The following is a 14,703-nucleotide window of genomic DNA, read 5'->3' as shown; positions in this document are numbered from 1 at the left end:
CAAACTTGCTTGCACCAGGCAAACACCCAATGCTGTGCTTCTGTGGGTCCATCCCTCCAACTGACCTGCCTCCCTCCTGGTGCTGCAGGGCCCCTCCCGCAGGGGACCACCACCAACAAAGCTAGCTAAGCCTGCCCCTTCCGCCCCTATGCACCTTGCAGATCCACCCCATCTAATAAGCCCTTGGCCAGATCCCATTGAAACAGCACAAGCCTGGCAATGTGTAAACAGCCCATACAGGGGCCACACCACTCCACAGTGAGTCCTGCCCCTGGGAGGGGGGAAGATAAGGTACACACCAGTCTGACTGTGGCCCCAGCGGTGGGCTGGGGCAGACATGGGATCCGACTGCGGCCCCACCCAGCAACACAAGTTACCCCCGGCAGCACAGGGGAAGTGCCCTGCAGTTTGGCGCTACCGCAGGGACTACCCAAAGTGATGAAACAGAAGAATTCTCCTCAAAAGAAACTCCAGGAAGTAGCGACAGCTAACCAATTAATCAAAACCGATTTAAGCAATACAACGGAACAAGAATTTAGAATAACAGTCAAAATTAATCACTGCGCTTGCAAAAAGCATAGAGGACAGCAGAGAATCTATTGCTACAGAGATCAAGGGACTAAAAAATTGTCACGAGGAATTTAAAAATGCTATAAATGAGGTGCAAAATAAAATGGAGGTGGCCATAGCACAGATTGAAGGGGCAGAGGAGAGAATAGGTGAATTTGAAGATAAAGTTATGGGAAAAGAGGAAGCTGAGAAAAAGAGAGAAAAAAATCCAGGAGTATGAGGGGAGAATTAGAGAACTAAGTGATGCAATCAAACGGAACAATATCCGTACCATAGGAATTCCAGAAGAAGACGAGAGACAGAAAGGGGCTGAAGGTATACTTGAACAAATCCTAGCTGAGAACTTCCCTGATCTGGGGAAGGAAGCAAGCATTGAAATCCAAGAGGCACAGAGAACCCCCGTAGACATAACTTGAATTGATCTTCTGCACAACATATCATAGTGAAACTGGCAAAATACAAGGATAAAGAGAGAATTGTGAAAGCAGCTAGGGATAAACGGGCCCTAACATACAAAAGTAGACACATAGGGGAGTGCCAAACCTACCTACTGAAACTTGGCAGGCCAGAAAGGAATGGCAGGAAACCTTCAATGTGATGAACAGAAAAAATATGCAGCCAAGAATCCTTTATCCAGCAAGTGTGTCATCCAGGATAGAAGGAGAGATAAAGGTTTTCCTAAACAAACAAAAACTGAAGGAATTCATCACCACTAAACCAGCCCTACAAGAGATACTAAGGGTGACTGTGAGTAAAATGTTGCAAGGACCACAAAGTACCAGAGACATCACTACAAGCGCGAAACCTACAGACATCACAATGACTCTGAACCCGTCTCTTTGAATAATAACACTGAATGTAAATGGACTAAATTCTCCAACGAAAAGACATAGGGTATCAGAATGGATTAAAAAAAACAAGACCCATCTATTTGCTCTCTATAAGAGATTCATTTTAGACCTGAGGACACCTTCAGATTGAAATTGAGGGGATGGAGAACTATCTATCATGCTACTGGAAGTCAAAAGAAAGCTGGAGTAGCCATACTTTTATCAGACAAACTAGACTTTAAATTAAAGGCTGTAACAAGAGATGAAGAAGGGCATTATATGATAATTACACAGTCTATCCATCAGAAAGAGCTAACAATTATAAATGCAATGTGCCAAATACGGGAGCCCCCAATTATATAAGAATCACAAACATGAGCAACCTTATTGATAAGAATGTGGTAATTGCAGGGGACTTTAATTCTCCATGTACAACAATGGAGAGATCACCTAGACACAGGATCAGTAAAGAAACAAGGGCCCTGAATGATACATTGGATCAGATGGACTTGACAGATATATTTAGAACTCTGCATCCCAAAGCAACAGAAGATACTTTCTTCTCGAGTGCACATGGAACATTCACCAAGATAGATCACATACTGGGTCACAAAACAGCCCTTCATAAGTATAAAAGAATTGAGATCATACCATGCACACTTTCAGACCACAATGCTGTGAAACTTGAAATCAACCACAGGAAAAAGTTTGGAAAACCTCCAAAAGTATGGAGGTTAAAGAACACCCTACTAAAGAATGAATGGGTCAACCAGGCGATTAGAGAAGAAATTAAAAATATATGGAAACAAATGAAAATGAAAGTACAACAATCCAAATGCTTTGGGATGCAGCGAAGGCAGTCCTGAGAGGAAAATACATTGCAATCAGGCCTATCTCAAGAAACAAGAAAAATCCCAAATACAAAATCTAACAGCACACCTAAAGGAAATAGAAGCAGAACAGCAAAGACACCCCAAACCCAGCAGAAGAAGAGAAATAATAAAGATCAGAGCAGAAGTAAACAATATAGAATCTAAAGAAAACCTGTAGAGCATATCAATGAAACCAAGAGTTGGTTTTTTGAATAAATAAACAAAATTGATACACCTCTAGCCAGGCTTCTCAAAAAGAAAAGGGAGAGGCCTAAATAGATAAAATCATGAATGAAAATGGAATTATGACAACCAATCCCTCATAATACAAGCAATTATCAGGGAATACTATGAAAAATTACATGCCAACAAACTGGACAACCTAGAAGAAACGGACAAATTCCTAAGCACCCACATACTTCCAAAACTCAAACAGGAAGAAAGAGAAAACTTGAAAAGACCCATAACCAGTGAAAAAATGAATCAGTTATCAAAAATCTCCCAAGAAATAAGAGTCCAGGACCAGATGGCTTCCCTGGGGAATTCTACCAGACATTGAAAGCAGAGTTAATACCTATCCTTCTCAAGCTGTTCCAAAAAAGAAAAAGGGAAGGAAAACTTCCAGACTCATTCTATGAAGCCAGCATTACTTTGATTCCCAAACCAGACAGAGACCCAGCAAAAGAAGAGAACTACAGGCCAATATTGCTGATGAACATGGATGCAAAAATTCTCAACAAGATACTAGCAAATCGAATTCAACAGCATATAAAAAGAATTATTCACCATGATCAAGTGGGATTCATTCCTGGGCTGCAGGGCTGGTTCAGTATTCACAAACCAATCAATGTGAGACATCACATTAGTAAAAGAAAAGAAAAGAACCATATGATCCTGTCAATCGATGCAGAAAAAGCATTTGACAAAATACAGCATTCTTTCTTAATAAAACTCCTCGAGAAAGTTGGGATAGAAGGAACACACTTAAACATCATAAAAGCCATATATGAAAAGCCCACAGATAATGTCATCCTCAATGGGGAAAAACTGAGAGCATTTCCCCTGAGATCAGGAAGATGACAGGGATGTCCACTCTCACCGCTGTTGTTTAATACAGCGTTGGAAGTTCTAGCATCAGCAATCAGACAACAAAAGGAAATTGAAGGCATCAAAATTGTCAAAGATGAAGTCAAGCTTTCACTTTTTGCAGATGACATGATACTATACATGGAAAATCCGATAGACTCCACCAAAAGTCTGCTAGAACTGATACATGAATTCAGCAAAGTTGCAGGATACAAATTAAGGTACAGAAATCAGTTGCATTCTTATACACTAATAATGAAGCAACAGAAAGACAAATAAAGAAACTAATCCCATTCACAATTGCACCAAGAATCATAAAATACCTAGGAATAAACCTAACCAGAGATGTAAAAGATCTGTATGTTGAAAACTGTAGAAAGCTTATGAAGGAAATTGAAGAAGACACAAAAAAATGGAAAAACATTCCGTGCTCATAGATTGGAAGAATAAATATTGTTAAAATGTCAATACTCCCCAAAGCTATATCCACATCCAATGCAATCCCAATCAAAGTTGTACCAGCATTCTTCTCGAAGCTAGAACAAGCAATCCTAAAATTTGTATGGAACCACAAAAGACCCCGAATAGCCAAAGTAGTATTGAAGAAGAAGACCAAAGCGGGAGGCATCACAATTCCAGACTTTAGCCTCTACTACAAACCTGTAATCATTAAGACAGCATGGTATTGCCACGAAAACAGACATGTAGACCAATGGAATAGGGTAGAGACTCTCCAGTGACCCACAAAAGTATGGCCAACTAATCTTTGACAAAGCAGGAAAGAATATCCAATGGAAAAAAGACAGTCTCTTTAACAAATGGTGCTGGGAGAACTAGACAGCAGCATGCAGAAGAATGAAACTAGACCACTTTCTTATACCATACACAAAAATAAAGAATGGATGAAGGACCTGAATGTGAGACAAGAAACCATCAGAACCCTAGAGGAGAAAACAGGCAACAACCTCTTTGAGCTCAGCCATAGGAACTCCTTACTCGACACATCTCTGAAGGCCAGGGAAACAAAAGCAAAAATGAACAATTGGGACCTCGTGAAGATAAAAATCTTCTGTACTGCAAAGGAAACCATCAATGAAACTAAAAGGCAACCAACAGAATGGGAAAATACATTTGCAAATGACCTATCAGACCAAGGGCTAGTATCCAAAATCTATAAAGAAGTCACCAAACTCCACACCCAAAAATGAAATAATCCAGTGAAGAAATGGGCAGAAGACATGCATAGACACTTTTCTAAAGAAGACATCCACATGGCCAACAGACACATGAAAAGATGCTCAACATCACTCCTCATCAGGGAAATACAAATCAAAACCACACTGAGGTACCACCTCACGCCGGTCAGAGTGGCTAAAATGAACAACTCAAGTGACTACAGATGCTGGCGAGATGTGGAGAAACGGGGAACCCTCTTGCGCTGTTGGTGAGAATGCAAACTGGTGCAGCCACTCTGGAAAACAGTGTGGAGCTTCCTCAAAAAATTAAAAATAGATCTACCCTATGACCCAGCAATAGCACCGCTAGGAATTTACCCACGGGATACAGGAGTGCTGATGCATAGGGGCACTTGTACCCCAATGTTTATAGCAGCACTTTCACCAATAGCCAAATTATGGAAAGAGCTTAAATGTCCATCAACTAATGAATGGATAAAGAAGTTGTGGTTTATATATACAATGGAATACTACTTGGCAAGGAGAAAGAATGAAATAATGGCCTTTTGTAGCAACGTGGATGGAACTGGAGAGTGTGATGCTAAGTGAAATAAGTCATACAGAGAAAGACAGATACCATATGTTTTCACTCTTATGTGGATCCTGAGAAACTTAACAGAAGACCATGGGGGAGGGGAAAAGTTACAGAGAGGGAAGGAGGCAAACCATAAGAGACTCTTAAAAACTGAGAATAAACTGAGGGTTGATGGGGAGTGGGAGTGAGTGGAGGGTGGGTGATGGGCATTGAGGAGGGCACCTTTTGGGATGAGCACTGGGTGTTGTATGGAAACCAATTTGACAATAAATTTCATATTTAACAAAAACACCTTCACAGGTACTTTTGCAGCTTTTGCTGAATATGAAGCATTGTCTTTTGAATAGCTGCCACAAGGGGAAGCAATATTTAAACTATTAACATTGAATGAAAGCTAATTGTGGTCACTTGTCTAAGTATCTGGAAGTGGCAATAAAAATTCCCTCACACTTGTTTAGTGCTTTCTAATTTCCAAGCACTTTCACATGTCATCTTGATTAACCCTCAGTACAGTGTAGTAAAGTAGTTAAAGGCTCAGGCTCAGCAGGGGGGCTGCCTGGATTGAGGCCCTTACTCTGCCGTATTTAACCTCTCTAAACCCTGGATTTCTTTTCTGAAAATAGGAACAGCAGTACTGGTCTGTGGGAATATTGTGTGGATTAAGTGTGATGATCTGGGTGAAGTAGTTAGCACAGTGTCTTACATTGTTAGCTGATCGCTAATTGTCAGCTGTTCTTACCACTGCCGCCTCTTTCACTACCGTTATTACTACAAGAGAAGTCCCTGTGAAGTGACAGTGGGCAAATAGTGAAAGTTTCACTTCTTCCTTACCAATTTGGATGCCTTTTTATTTCATTTTATTGTGTGATGGCTGTGGCTAGGACTTCCAGTACTATGTTAAATAACAGTGGTGAGGGTGGACATCTCTGTCATATTCCTGATCATAGAGGAAAAGCTCCCAGTTTTTCCCGATGATTTTAGCTGTGGATTTTTCATATATGGCCTTTGTTATATTGAGGTATGTTGAGGTATTCTCTCTAAACCTACTTTGTTGAGAGTTTTTATCATAAGTGGATATTTGTGAGATGCTTTTTCTGCATCTCTTGAAATGATCATATGGTTCTTATCCTTTTATTAATGTGGTGTATCACAATGACTGATTGGGGAATATTGAACCACCCTTTCAACCTAGAAATAAATCCCATTTGATCATGGTGAATGATTCTCTTGATGCATTATTGGATTCAGTTTGCTAGTATTTTCTTGAGAATTTTTGCATCCATGTTCTTCAGGGATATTAGCCTGTAGCTCTCTTTTTCAGTGGAGTCTTTGTCTGGTTTTGGTATCAGGGAAATGCTGCCTCATAGAGTGACTTTAGAAGTTTTTCCTTCCTTTTCTATTTTTGGAATAGTTTGAGAAAAAATAGGTATTAATTCCTCTTTAAATGTTTGATAGAATTTGCCTGTGAAGCCATCTGGCCCTGGATTTGTTTTTGGGGAATTTTTATACATTTCTTTCAGGTTGTCCCATTTGTTGGCATATGGTTTTTCATAATATTCTCTTATAATTGTTTGTATCTCTGTGGTGTTGGTTGTTATTTCTCCTCTCTCATTTGTGATTTTATTTGGGTCCTTTTTCTTTTCTTTTTGATAAGTCTAGAAGTTTATCAGTGTTTCTAATTTTTTTCAAGTAACTATCTCCTAGTTTTATTGATCTATTTATTGTGTTTTTTTAGTTTCTCTTTCACTTATTTCTGCTCTAATCTTTATTATTTCCTTCCTTTTGCTGGCTTTAGGCTTCATTTGTTCTTTTCTCTAGCTCCTTCAGGTGTAAGGTTAGGTTGTTTATTTGAAATTATTCTTGGTTCTTGATGTAGGCCTGTATTTCTAAACAATCTTCTATTGGTTCTCAGTGAACTTAAATCATATTCTTACCATTGTGAACAAACACACTGTACAACTTAAAAATACATAAACCTAACTTCACAATACTAAAAATTATCTGGATAGAATTACCACTGATTACCAAGTTAATTTTCTCTCTCGGGAAATCACGTTACAAAAGGATGGATTTGTACTACTAAGAAAAGCATCTTTCTGTATTGCAAAGAAGAATGTAGGAAGTTTTTGAAATTACTTTGATAGTGTGAGGTAGTGGGAGGAAAAATGCAAATTTGCCTTTTAAAAGTGACAGTGACTTTTAACTTAATTTTGCCAAAACACTTTGCCTCACGGTTTGGTCCCATAAATATTGGATTTCTCCTTGGAGTAGGTTTAGAGAAGACACACAGTACTTATTCCAACCTTGACAGTTTCTTTATCCTCAGGAAATTTTCCTCCTCTGGACCATGATTTTCTCAAATATAAAACGAAAAAATTTGATTCAGAAATTCTTTCTAGATCTAAAACTATATGAAATACCTGTAGATTTTAAGAAGCTAAAATATCTTTTGAGAGGAAGGGGAAACTTTATAGTAAGAATATGTACATGAAGTCAACCTGTAATTTGCTACTGTAAGGTAATGACCACAAGTGTATTCTGAAGAAATATACTAAGGGAAATGCCTTTCATCCATTGGAGAAAAATTGTGGTTTTAGATTTCTGCCTCAGGAGTGACAGATTCAGAAGAGCCAAAAGCTACATAGCTCTGTTTTTTCCCAGGCCAGGTCAGGTACATACCACCAGGTGATAGTTATAAGCACTGGTGCATGCTGGGAAGGTAACATTCCCCTGCCCTTCAGAGACCACCCACCCCAGGATGGAATGTGTTCCAGACTCAGGTAAGCCAGGTGTGCAATAGATCGGGGCAGTGAGCAGGGGGGAGGGGAGGATGTTGCTAGCACACCTTTCCTAAAGGACAGGCTCCTCAACTTGCAATGTGCCCTTGGCCCGCAACTGTGCTGGAAGGAAGTTAAACTCTAGTGTTGGTCTGTAAACATGTATTAGAACTCTAGGTGTGCCTTTCATCTACTAAGTGTCCCAAAAGAGCAGGCTGCTAATGAGTTATTTTACCTCTGGCAAGTAACAGCGATACCCAACTAGACAAAAGACAACAGTATAGAGTAGTGCTCTGAATACATTATCCTTTACAGTGTAGATATTTTCCCCTGCAAGTTTCTTTTTATCAAATCTCATTTTTGAAGACTTAGAAAGAGGGGCTGGAAAGAGGGTAATTGGTTGAAAGTCTAAACAAGAGACAGTTTAGATACCCTAGATTTCATGTGCTCTGTGTACCGCCAAATGACACTCCCCTCAATGGTGGCAGAAACAAGTTTGAAACCTAAAGTTTCTCCAGGTACAGGGACACCATATACAGACACAAAAAATCCTACAAAAACAAAATGACTAAGTGAAAATCTATTCCCTAAATAGTGAGACACTCGGCCTCCTTCTTCTATGAATCTCTGCAAAAATGGATAGGCCATGTTATATACTCTAGGCTTAGAAGATATAGGATTTCATTCTTCTGAAACTAACTCTCCTGGGAGAACATACCTATACTACTAATAGTTGGGATTTCCCAGTGGAAAAGCTGGGTCTCTGTTTAGTCATCTAACTTGAAGCCCTTCACACAGAGTGTGTGTCCACCTTGTGATTGGATCAAGATTGTGATAAACTAATCTATGCATCAGTCTTGAGTATGAACAGAAAGTCCTACATTACCACTTATTTATGGAAAGCTTACAACCTAAAGAGAAAGAACTCACAGGAAACAGAGACCATGTAAGAAACAGAAGAAAATCTTAAAAAAGCATAACTTCACAGAGATGAGAAACATATCCATGAAACAAAAAATACTATAAAAACAAAACATACAGGGAGCTAAAAATAGCTCCTGAAAATTAGAAATACAATAGATGAAATGAAAAACTCAGTAGAAGGACTGGAAAATAAAGTTAAGGAAATCACCTAAGGAGTAGGACAAAATGTAAAGAGGTGAAAAGCTGAAGAAAACGAAATATAAGAAAATTACAGGCTCAGTTCAGGACCAAAGTCCAGCAGAGAAAAGTGAGTGGGAGGAAATTAGCAAGGAAATAATGCAAGAAATTTCCCCATAAATGAAACACATGGTTTTCAGATTGAAAAGAGTACTGAGTTTTTGCGCACACACACACACACACACACACACACACACACACACACACACACGAAGGAAGAAGGAGAAGGAGAACCTATACCAAGACACAGGAAATCAGGGGTAAGAAGTTCCTGAAAGTTTCTAGAGAGGACAAAACAGACCATGTACAAAAATATTAGAATTTGTTTGGACCTTTTAATGACAGCCCTTGGAGTAGGAAATAACGGAGCAGTCTTTCACAACTCTGAAGGAAAAGTAGTTGCAACCAAGAATCCTCCATTCAGCCAAACCATCATTCAAGTATAAGGATGAAATAAAGATCTATAAAGACTCACTGGTCTCAAAATTTTTCTTTCCATGCAGCCTTTCTTAGAAACTTGTTGGAATATATTCCTCAACAAAATGAGAGAATGGGAAGAAAAAAAGACATGGAATCCAAGAAACAAGGGAATCTAACCCAGGAAGGGGTGAAAGGAATTCTTAAGATGAAGGGCAATCCCAAGAGGAGAGTTGTGTCACAGGCCTACAGAGCAGACAGTCCATATTAGTGCAGGGGTGTTGTAGGTTTCAGGGGGAATGTGGGGGGAGAAAAAGAATCAACAATTTCTGCTGTGTCTGAACTTGAGAGGAAATTTCACTGTAACCAGAAAGATTGACAATGAATTAATGACAGATAAATAGGAAATTCAGCATATGAAAAAAGTTACCTGAGACCAAAAATTTGTATAAGAAAGTAAATGTAATCATCATATGCTAAAGAACTTAACCATGAACGATATTTGTGTAGGCATAATGGAAGAAACAATATCATGCAGTCAATAGTACCACGGACCAAATGTCCTGCCTCTCTTCCTCTTTCCGAGTACACAGTTGGATGACATTTCTTGGTTCTCTTGTGGTTGGGTTGGATGGTATGATTATTCTAGCCAATAAGGTGTGAGCAAAAATGAGAAGATCACTTTCAGGTAATGCATTTAATGTTGATTCAAGACCTTACAGAGATTTTTCCTCTTCTCTGCCACTGTGACCTATAGTGCTCTGTACTGTCTGATACACTAGCCAATATTAAAATTAAAATTAATTAAATTTAAAAATATAATCCCTGTATCACACTAACCACATTTCTAGTGCTCAACAGCCACATGTGACTAGTGCAGATATAGAACAGTGTAGACTTAAAAACTTGCATTATCTTAGAAAGTTCTATTGGTTGTTGTTGCTATAAATGGTACTTGCTTTGTCACTCCAGAGTAAAGACAAGGACGCAGAACAGAGCCCCAGCCGGCCTGAGACGAACATGTCATTTGAATGAAAAATAAAACTTTATTGTTTGAAGCCACTGAAATTTTTGAGGAGTGTTTCACTGCAGCATAACCCAGCTCATCCTGACTTACATAGAAATCCTAGGTTCAAATTCCATTCTCATATACCACCTGCTATATTGGGATAGGCTAGGTTACACTAGTCACAATCGAAAGTTTGTGTGACTGTTTTATAACTACTATAGAGTTTCAAAGGGAGCTTTCATCAGTTAATTGGAGCATAGACTGCAGAAAGATTCTGCTGTAATTACTTGGGTTTAGGAATGGCTCCATGGTCGGATAGAACTTATGGTCAGCAGTCTTAAACAGGCTATTCTCAGAAAAGTGACTTTCATGGCATGTCTAAATTAACAACAGAAAGGAATGAAGGGGACATTAGCCTGTGTTTATAAAGATCCTCTTTTTTTTTAATCCAAGTGAGTATTTATTCCTCTTTTGATAGGACTGGTGCAGGTGAAGAGTGAGGATAAGCAAAGGCTGATTATACTAAGTGCATTTGAAGTGTAATAATTTGCCAGGTGTTTTTCTACTCATCATCTCATTTGAACTTTATAGTAGTCCTAGTAGGTAGGCAGATACAGAAACCAAGTCTCAGAAATGTAAAATTGTCACTTTGAGTCATGTAATCTCCTAGAAGAAAAAGTAGATCTTGAGTACAGTACCATCTGATTCCATCCAGACCTCTTCTTCCCACCCTTAGCTTATTGTCTCTGCCCCTTTCTTGGTAGTAAGGCTTTTAGGAGTCAACCCCTCCTCTCCCTGGGAAGAGTGAGCCCTTACAGACCAAGGGCACAGAGCTCCCAGCCTGGTAATTATATATCCAGCCATTGTACTTTTTTTTAATGTTTATTTACTTATTTATTTTGAGAGAGAGAAAGAGCAGGGAAGAGGCAGAGAAAGAGAATCACAAGCAGGCTCTACACTGTTAGTGCAGAGCCCAACATGGGGCTCAATCTCACGAACCATGAGATCATGATCTGAGCTTACACTTAACAAACTGAGCTACCCAGGCACCCCTAGCCATTGTACTTCTTAAGTCATCCTTCTCTGTGAGAACTGTTATTCATATACAGTAGTATTTACTCATGGTAATAGTAGGAATCATAGTAAGAGTAGAAATGTAGTAACAGATAACACTTCTGTGGGGCTTACCTATGTGCCAGACATGGTTCTAAGAATTTACACGTGTTGATTTACTGCTATGATTATGATTATCCTCATTTCACAATTGAGGAAATAGAGACACAGAAAGGTTAAGGAATTTGTCTAAGACCATGTAACTGTAGAGTCAGAAACTAAGCCCAGGTTCTGACTCCTAGTCCCAACTTTTAACCATTTTACTTCTTGTAAACTATATACAAGAATAGCTGAATATGACACTAGGTATTAGGCAAAAACTGTTTTACCATTCTGTAATAAGAAATATGAATTTGATTTTAATAGAGGAATTCAGATTAGATATTTTTAGAATTCACTTTAACAAGAAAACAATGTTGTCAGTTTACCAATTGGTTCATTTTCTGGGCTCATATAAATTGTTAATATAATGTATTCAATTGAATAAATACTATTTCTTGAGCACTTACTGTATGCCTTGGCATGAGCTAAGCATTTTATGTGGATTAACTCATTTAATCCTCACTAGAATCTTATGATATAGGCACTGTTGTTGTCCCTCTTTTATAAATGAGAATATATTGAAGCTTTGAAGTAACAACATGCCCAAGGTCGCTCAACTAGCAAGGATAAAGCTGAGACTTGAACTCAGCAATCTAACTTCAGAACCAACACTCTAATATTTAGCTAGCCACTTCTACAATTTCAAAATTATTTATGATTCCAGAAATGTTCCACATTATCTCTGTCCACGTCTGGTGGTTTTCCTGAAATATAATTACTGTATTTTTTTTCCATCTAGGTTTATGTTCCAGATGAAAATAATGCTATTTTGGGAAGAAATACAAATAAGCAACTTTTTGAAGGTTTGACAACTGGACTTCTCAAAGTCAGTGCTGTGGTTTTTAGCTGCCTGATTGCCAATCGACCAGATGGAAACAGCCAGCCAGATACATCAAAAATATCGACACAGGAAATGAAAAACAAACCCTCACAAGGTGATACTTTTAACAGTCGAGTTCAGGACCTCATCAGGTAAAATTGCTAGACTTCTTCAAACTTTCTTCTTTAAAAAAAAGTTATATTAAAATAATTTAAATCTCAGGGTCCATATGATGGCATGTTCTCATGATACCGTCCATAAATTCTTGGCAATAAATACACTACATTTTGTACCACAGAGAAGAAAAATCCTGTTAATGAAAAGCAATACAGTTAGAGCTCATCTGTCATTATTGATATTTAGATATTTGATATTAGAATATGTAGTGTCCAAGCTTTTATAACTTTCTTGCTGTCAACTATTCCCAAATCAAGAATTTCTGAGAATTCTCCTATTTCAGGTCATCTCTTGTTTTAAATTTGATTTGGACTTAAAACAGTAATAGCTACCATTTATGGAGCACTCATTATGTGTAAGGTATTATAATGTAGTAGAGGCTTTGCAGCCCTTGAAGTGTAGGATTTCTAATTTAGACTTTGTAGCATGTGAAAATGCTCAGGGAGGTTAAGTGCTTTGCCTAAGTTTATTTAATAGATAGATTTACAAGTAAGTAGGAGATTTGAGATTGGAACTCAGGTCTTGCTGGACTACCAAAACCTGTGTGCTTTGCACTACACAAATGTAGCGATTTCTGACACCTGTTCAAGGTCAACCCTGCTAAGGTCACCTTTTCTCCAGGGAAATTTACTCCTGTTTTGACATCTGAACTCTTTTTTCCTCATGCATCTTGAATCAAGTAGGACATTTAATTTCCCAATAGGGTTCCATTTGGTGTTAATCACTTACCTGCCCCACCTATCTGCAGCTTTTCTGTGATCAGCACTGATCTCCAGTTTGAAAAATCCATGAAATTTGTTGCTCTGAAGCTTATGGTAGGTTAATAGAAAAGAGAATGCCTTCTTCTTCATTTGTCTCAGAACAGTTCTTATATTTCTGCTGGTTTCTTGTAGTGCTTTCTTGGGAACAGTTGTTTCATTCAGTATCTTTCTTACCCTTGCTTATTTTGTTCACATATCCCTTCCATCTGCCTGCCCTCTCTCCCCAAGCATATTTATTGCTAGAAAGTACTAGGTCCTTTGGGTCTACAACGATTTATCTTATAGCACTTAACTTTTCTTTTAATTTTTTATATTAAATATAATTTATTGTCAAAGTGGTTTCTATACAACACCCAGTGCTCATCCCAACAGGTTTTTAAAACTTTTTTTAATGTTTATTTATTTTTGAGAGAGTGAGAGAGAGAGACAGAGCAGGATCGTGGATGGGGCAGAGAGAGAGGGAGACACAGAATCCGAAGCAGACTCCAGGCTCTGAGCTGTCAGCATAGAGCCCAACATGGGGCGCGAACTCACGAACCTTGAGATCATGACCTGAGCTGAAGTTGGATGCTTAACTGACTGAGATACCCAGGCGCCCCTACAGCACTTGACTTTTAACCTCCCTGGACTTTTCTCTCATTTGCTTTATCCCATTCAATTTCCCCATCTCCATTGGTCACTGTAGAACCTAGCTCCTCGGTTGATAAATGCTATTCTGTCCCTACATTCTCCCTTGGGCTACTGTGTGATGCAGCAACCCTGCATTCTCGTCCAGGCAACATAGCCACAGCCTTGCCCCCAAGCGCTTCAGTGTAATTCTAATGGGCTTTCCAGGAGAAAGGACATACATTTTCACATATATTATTATATATTATTATAGTTACCAGATCCTCTATAGAGGAGGAAGGTATTAGGGAAGAAATAACAGTGGTAATCTCCCAAACCAAATAACTCAGGTAACTTAAAAAGACTGATTGACAATTACAGCCTTTCAGAACAAAACTCTGCCACTGTTTCTCTGACTTGAACCACTTCTGCTGAAGATTGTTTTCTTATAAATAATGCATTGTTAGTTGATTGATGATGACTTTGTGTAGAACCACAAACTATATTTTGGATCAGAAGCAAACAGAACATGTCTAATTATTTCCATGCTTGCTCTCTCACCTTCTCAGATATAAACTAACAAGAAATCTCACTCCACTCCCTGCCATTACTTGGGAGTTTTTTGTCAGCTT

At 38.6% G+C, this 14,703-nt stretch overlaps 1 protein-coding gene across 5 annotated transcripts in view; it reads left to right on the top strand.

The window, feature by feature from the left end:
* The window catches only part of SCAPER (S-phase cyclin A associated protein in the ER), a 505,210-nt gene that overhangs the window by 405,676 nt on the left and 84,831 nt on the right, over positions 1-14,703 (top strand). For all 5 annotated transcript variants that reach the window (XM_053223692.1, XM_053223691.1, XM_053223689.1 and 2 more), the window contains one exon: positions 12,447-12,679. In XM_053223692.1, the coding sequence (XP_053079667.1) occupies positions 12,447-12,679 (233 nt within the window). The remainder of the gene's footprint in view (positions 1-12,446; positions 12,680-14,703) is intronic.

This window comes from Acinonyx jubatus, chromosome B3 (assembly GCF_027475565.1).
Source record: "Acinonyx jubatus isolate Ajub_Pintada_27869175 chromosome B3, VMU_Ajub_asm_v1.0, whole genome shotgun sequence".
Lineage (NCBI taxonomy): Eukaryota > Metazoa > Chordata > Mammalia > Carnivora > Felidae > Acinonyx > Acinonyx jubatus.
The sequence above is the reverse complement of the archived record's forward strand: the minus strand, read 5'-3'. Positions and strand labels throughout refer to the sequence as shown.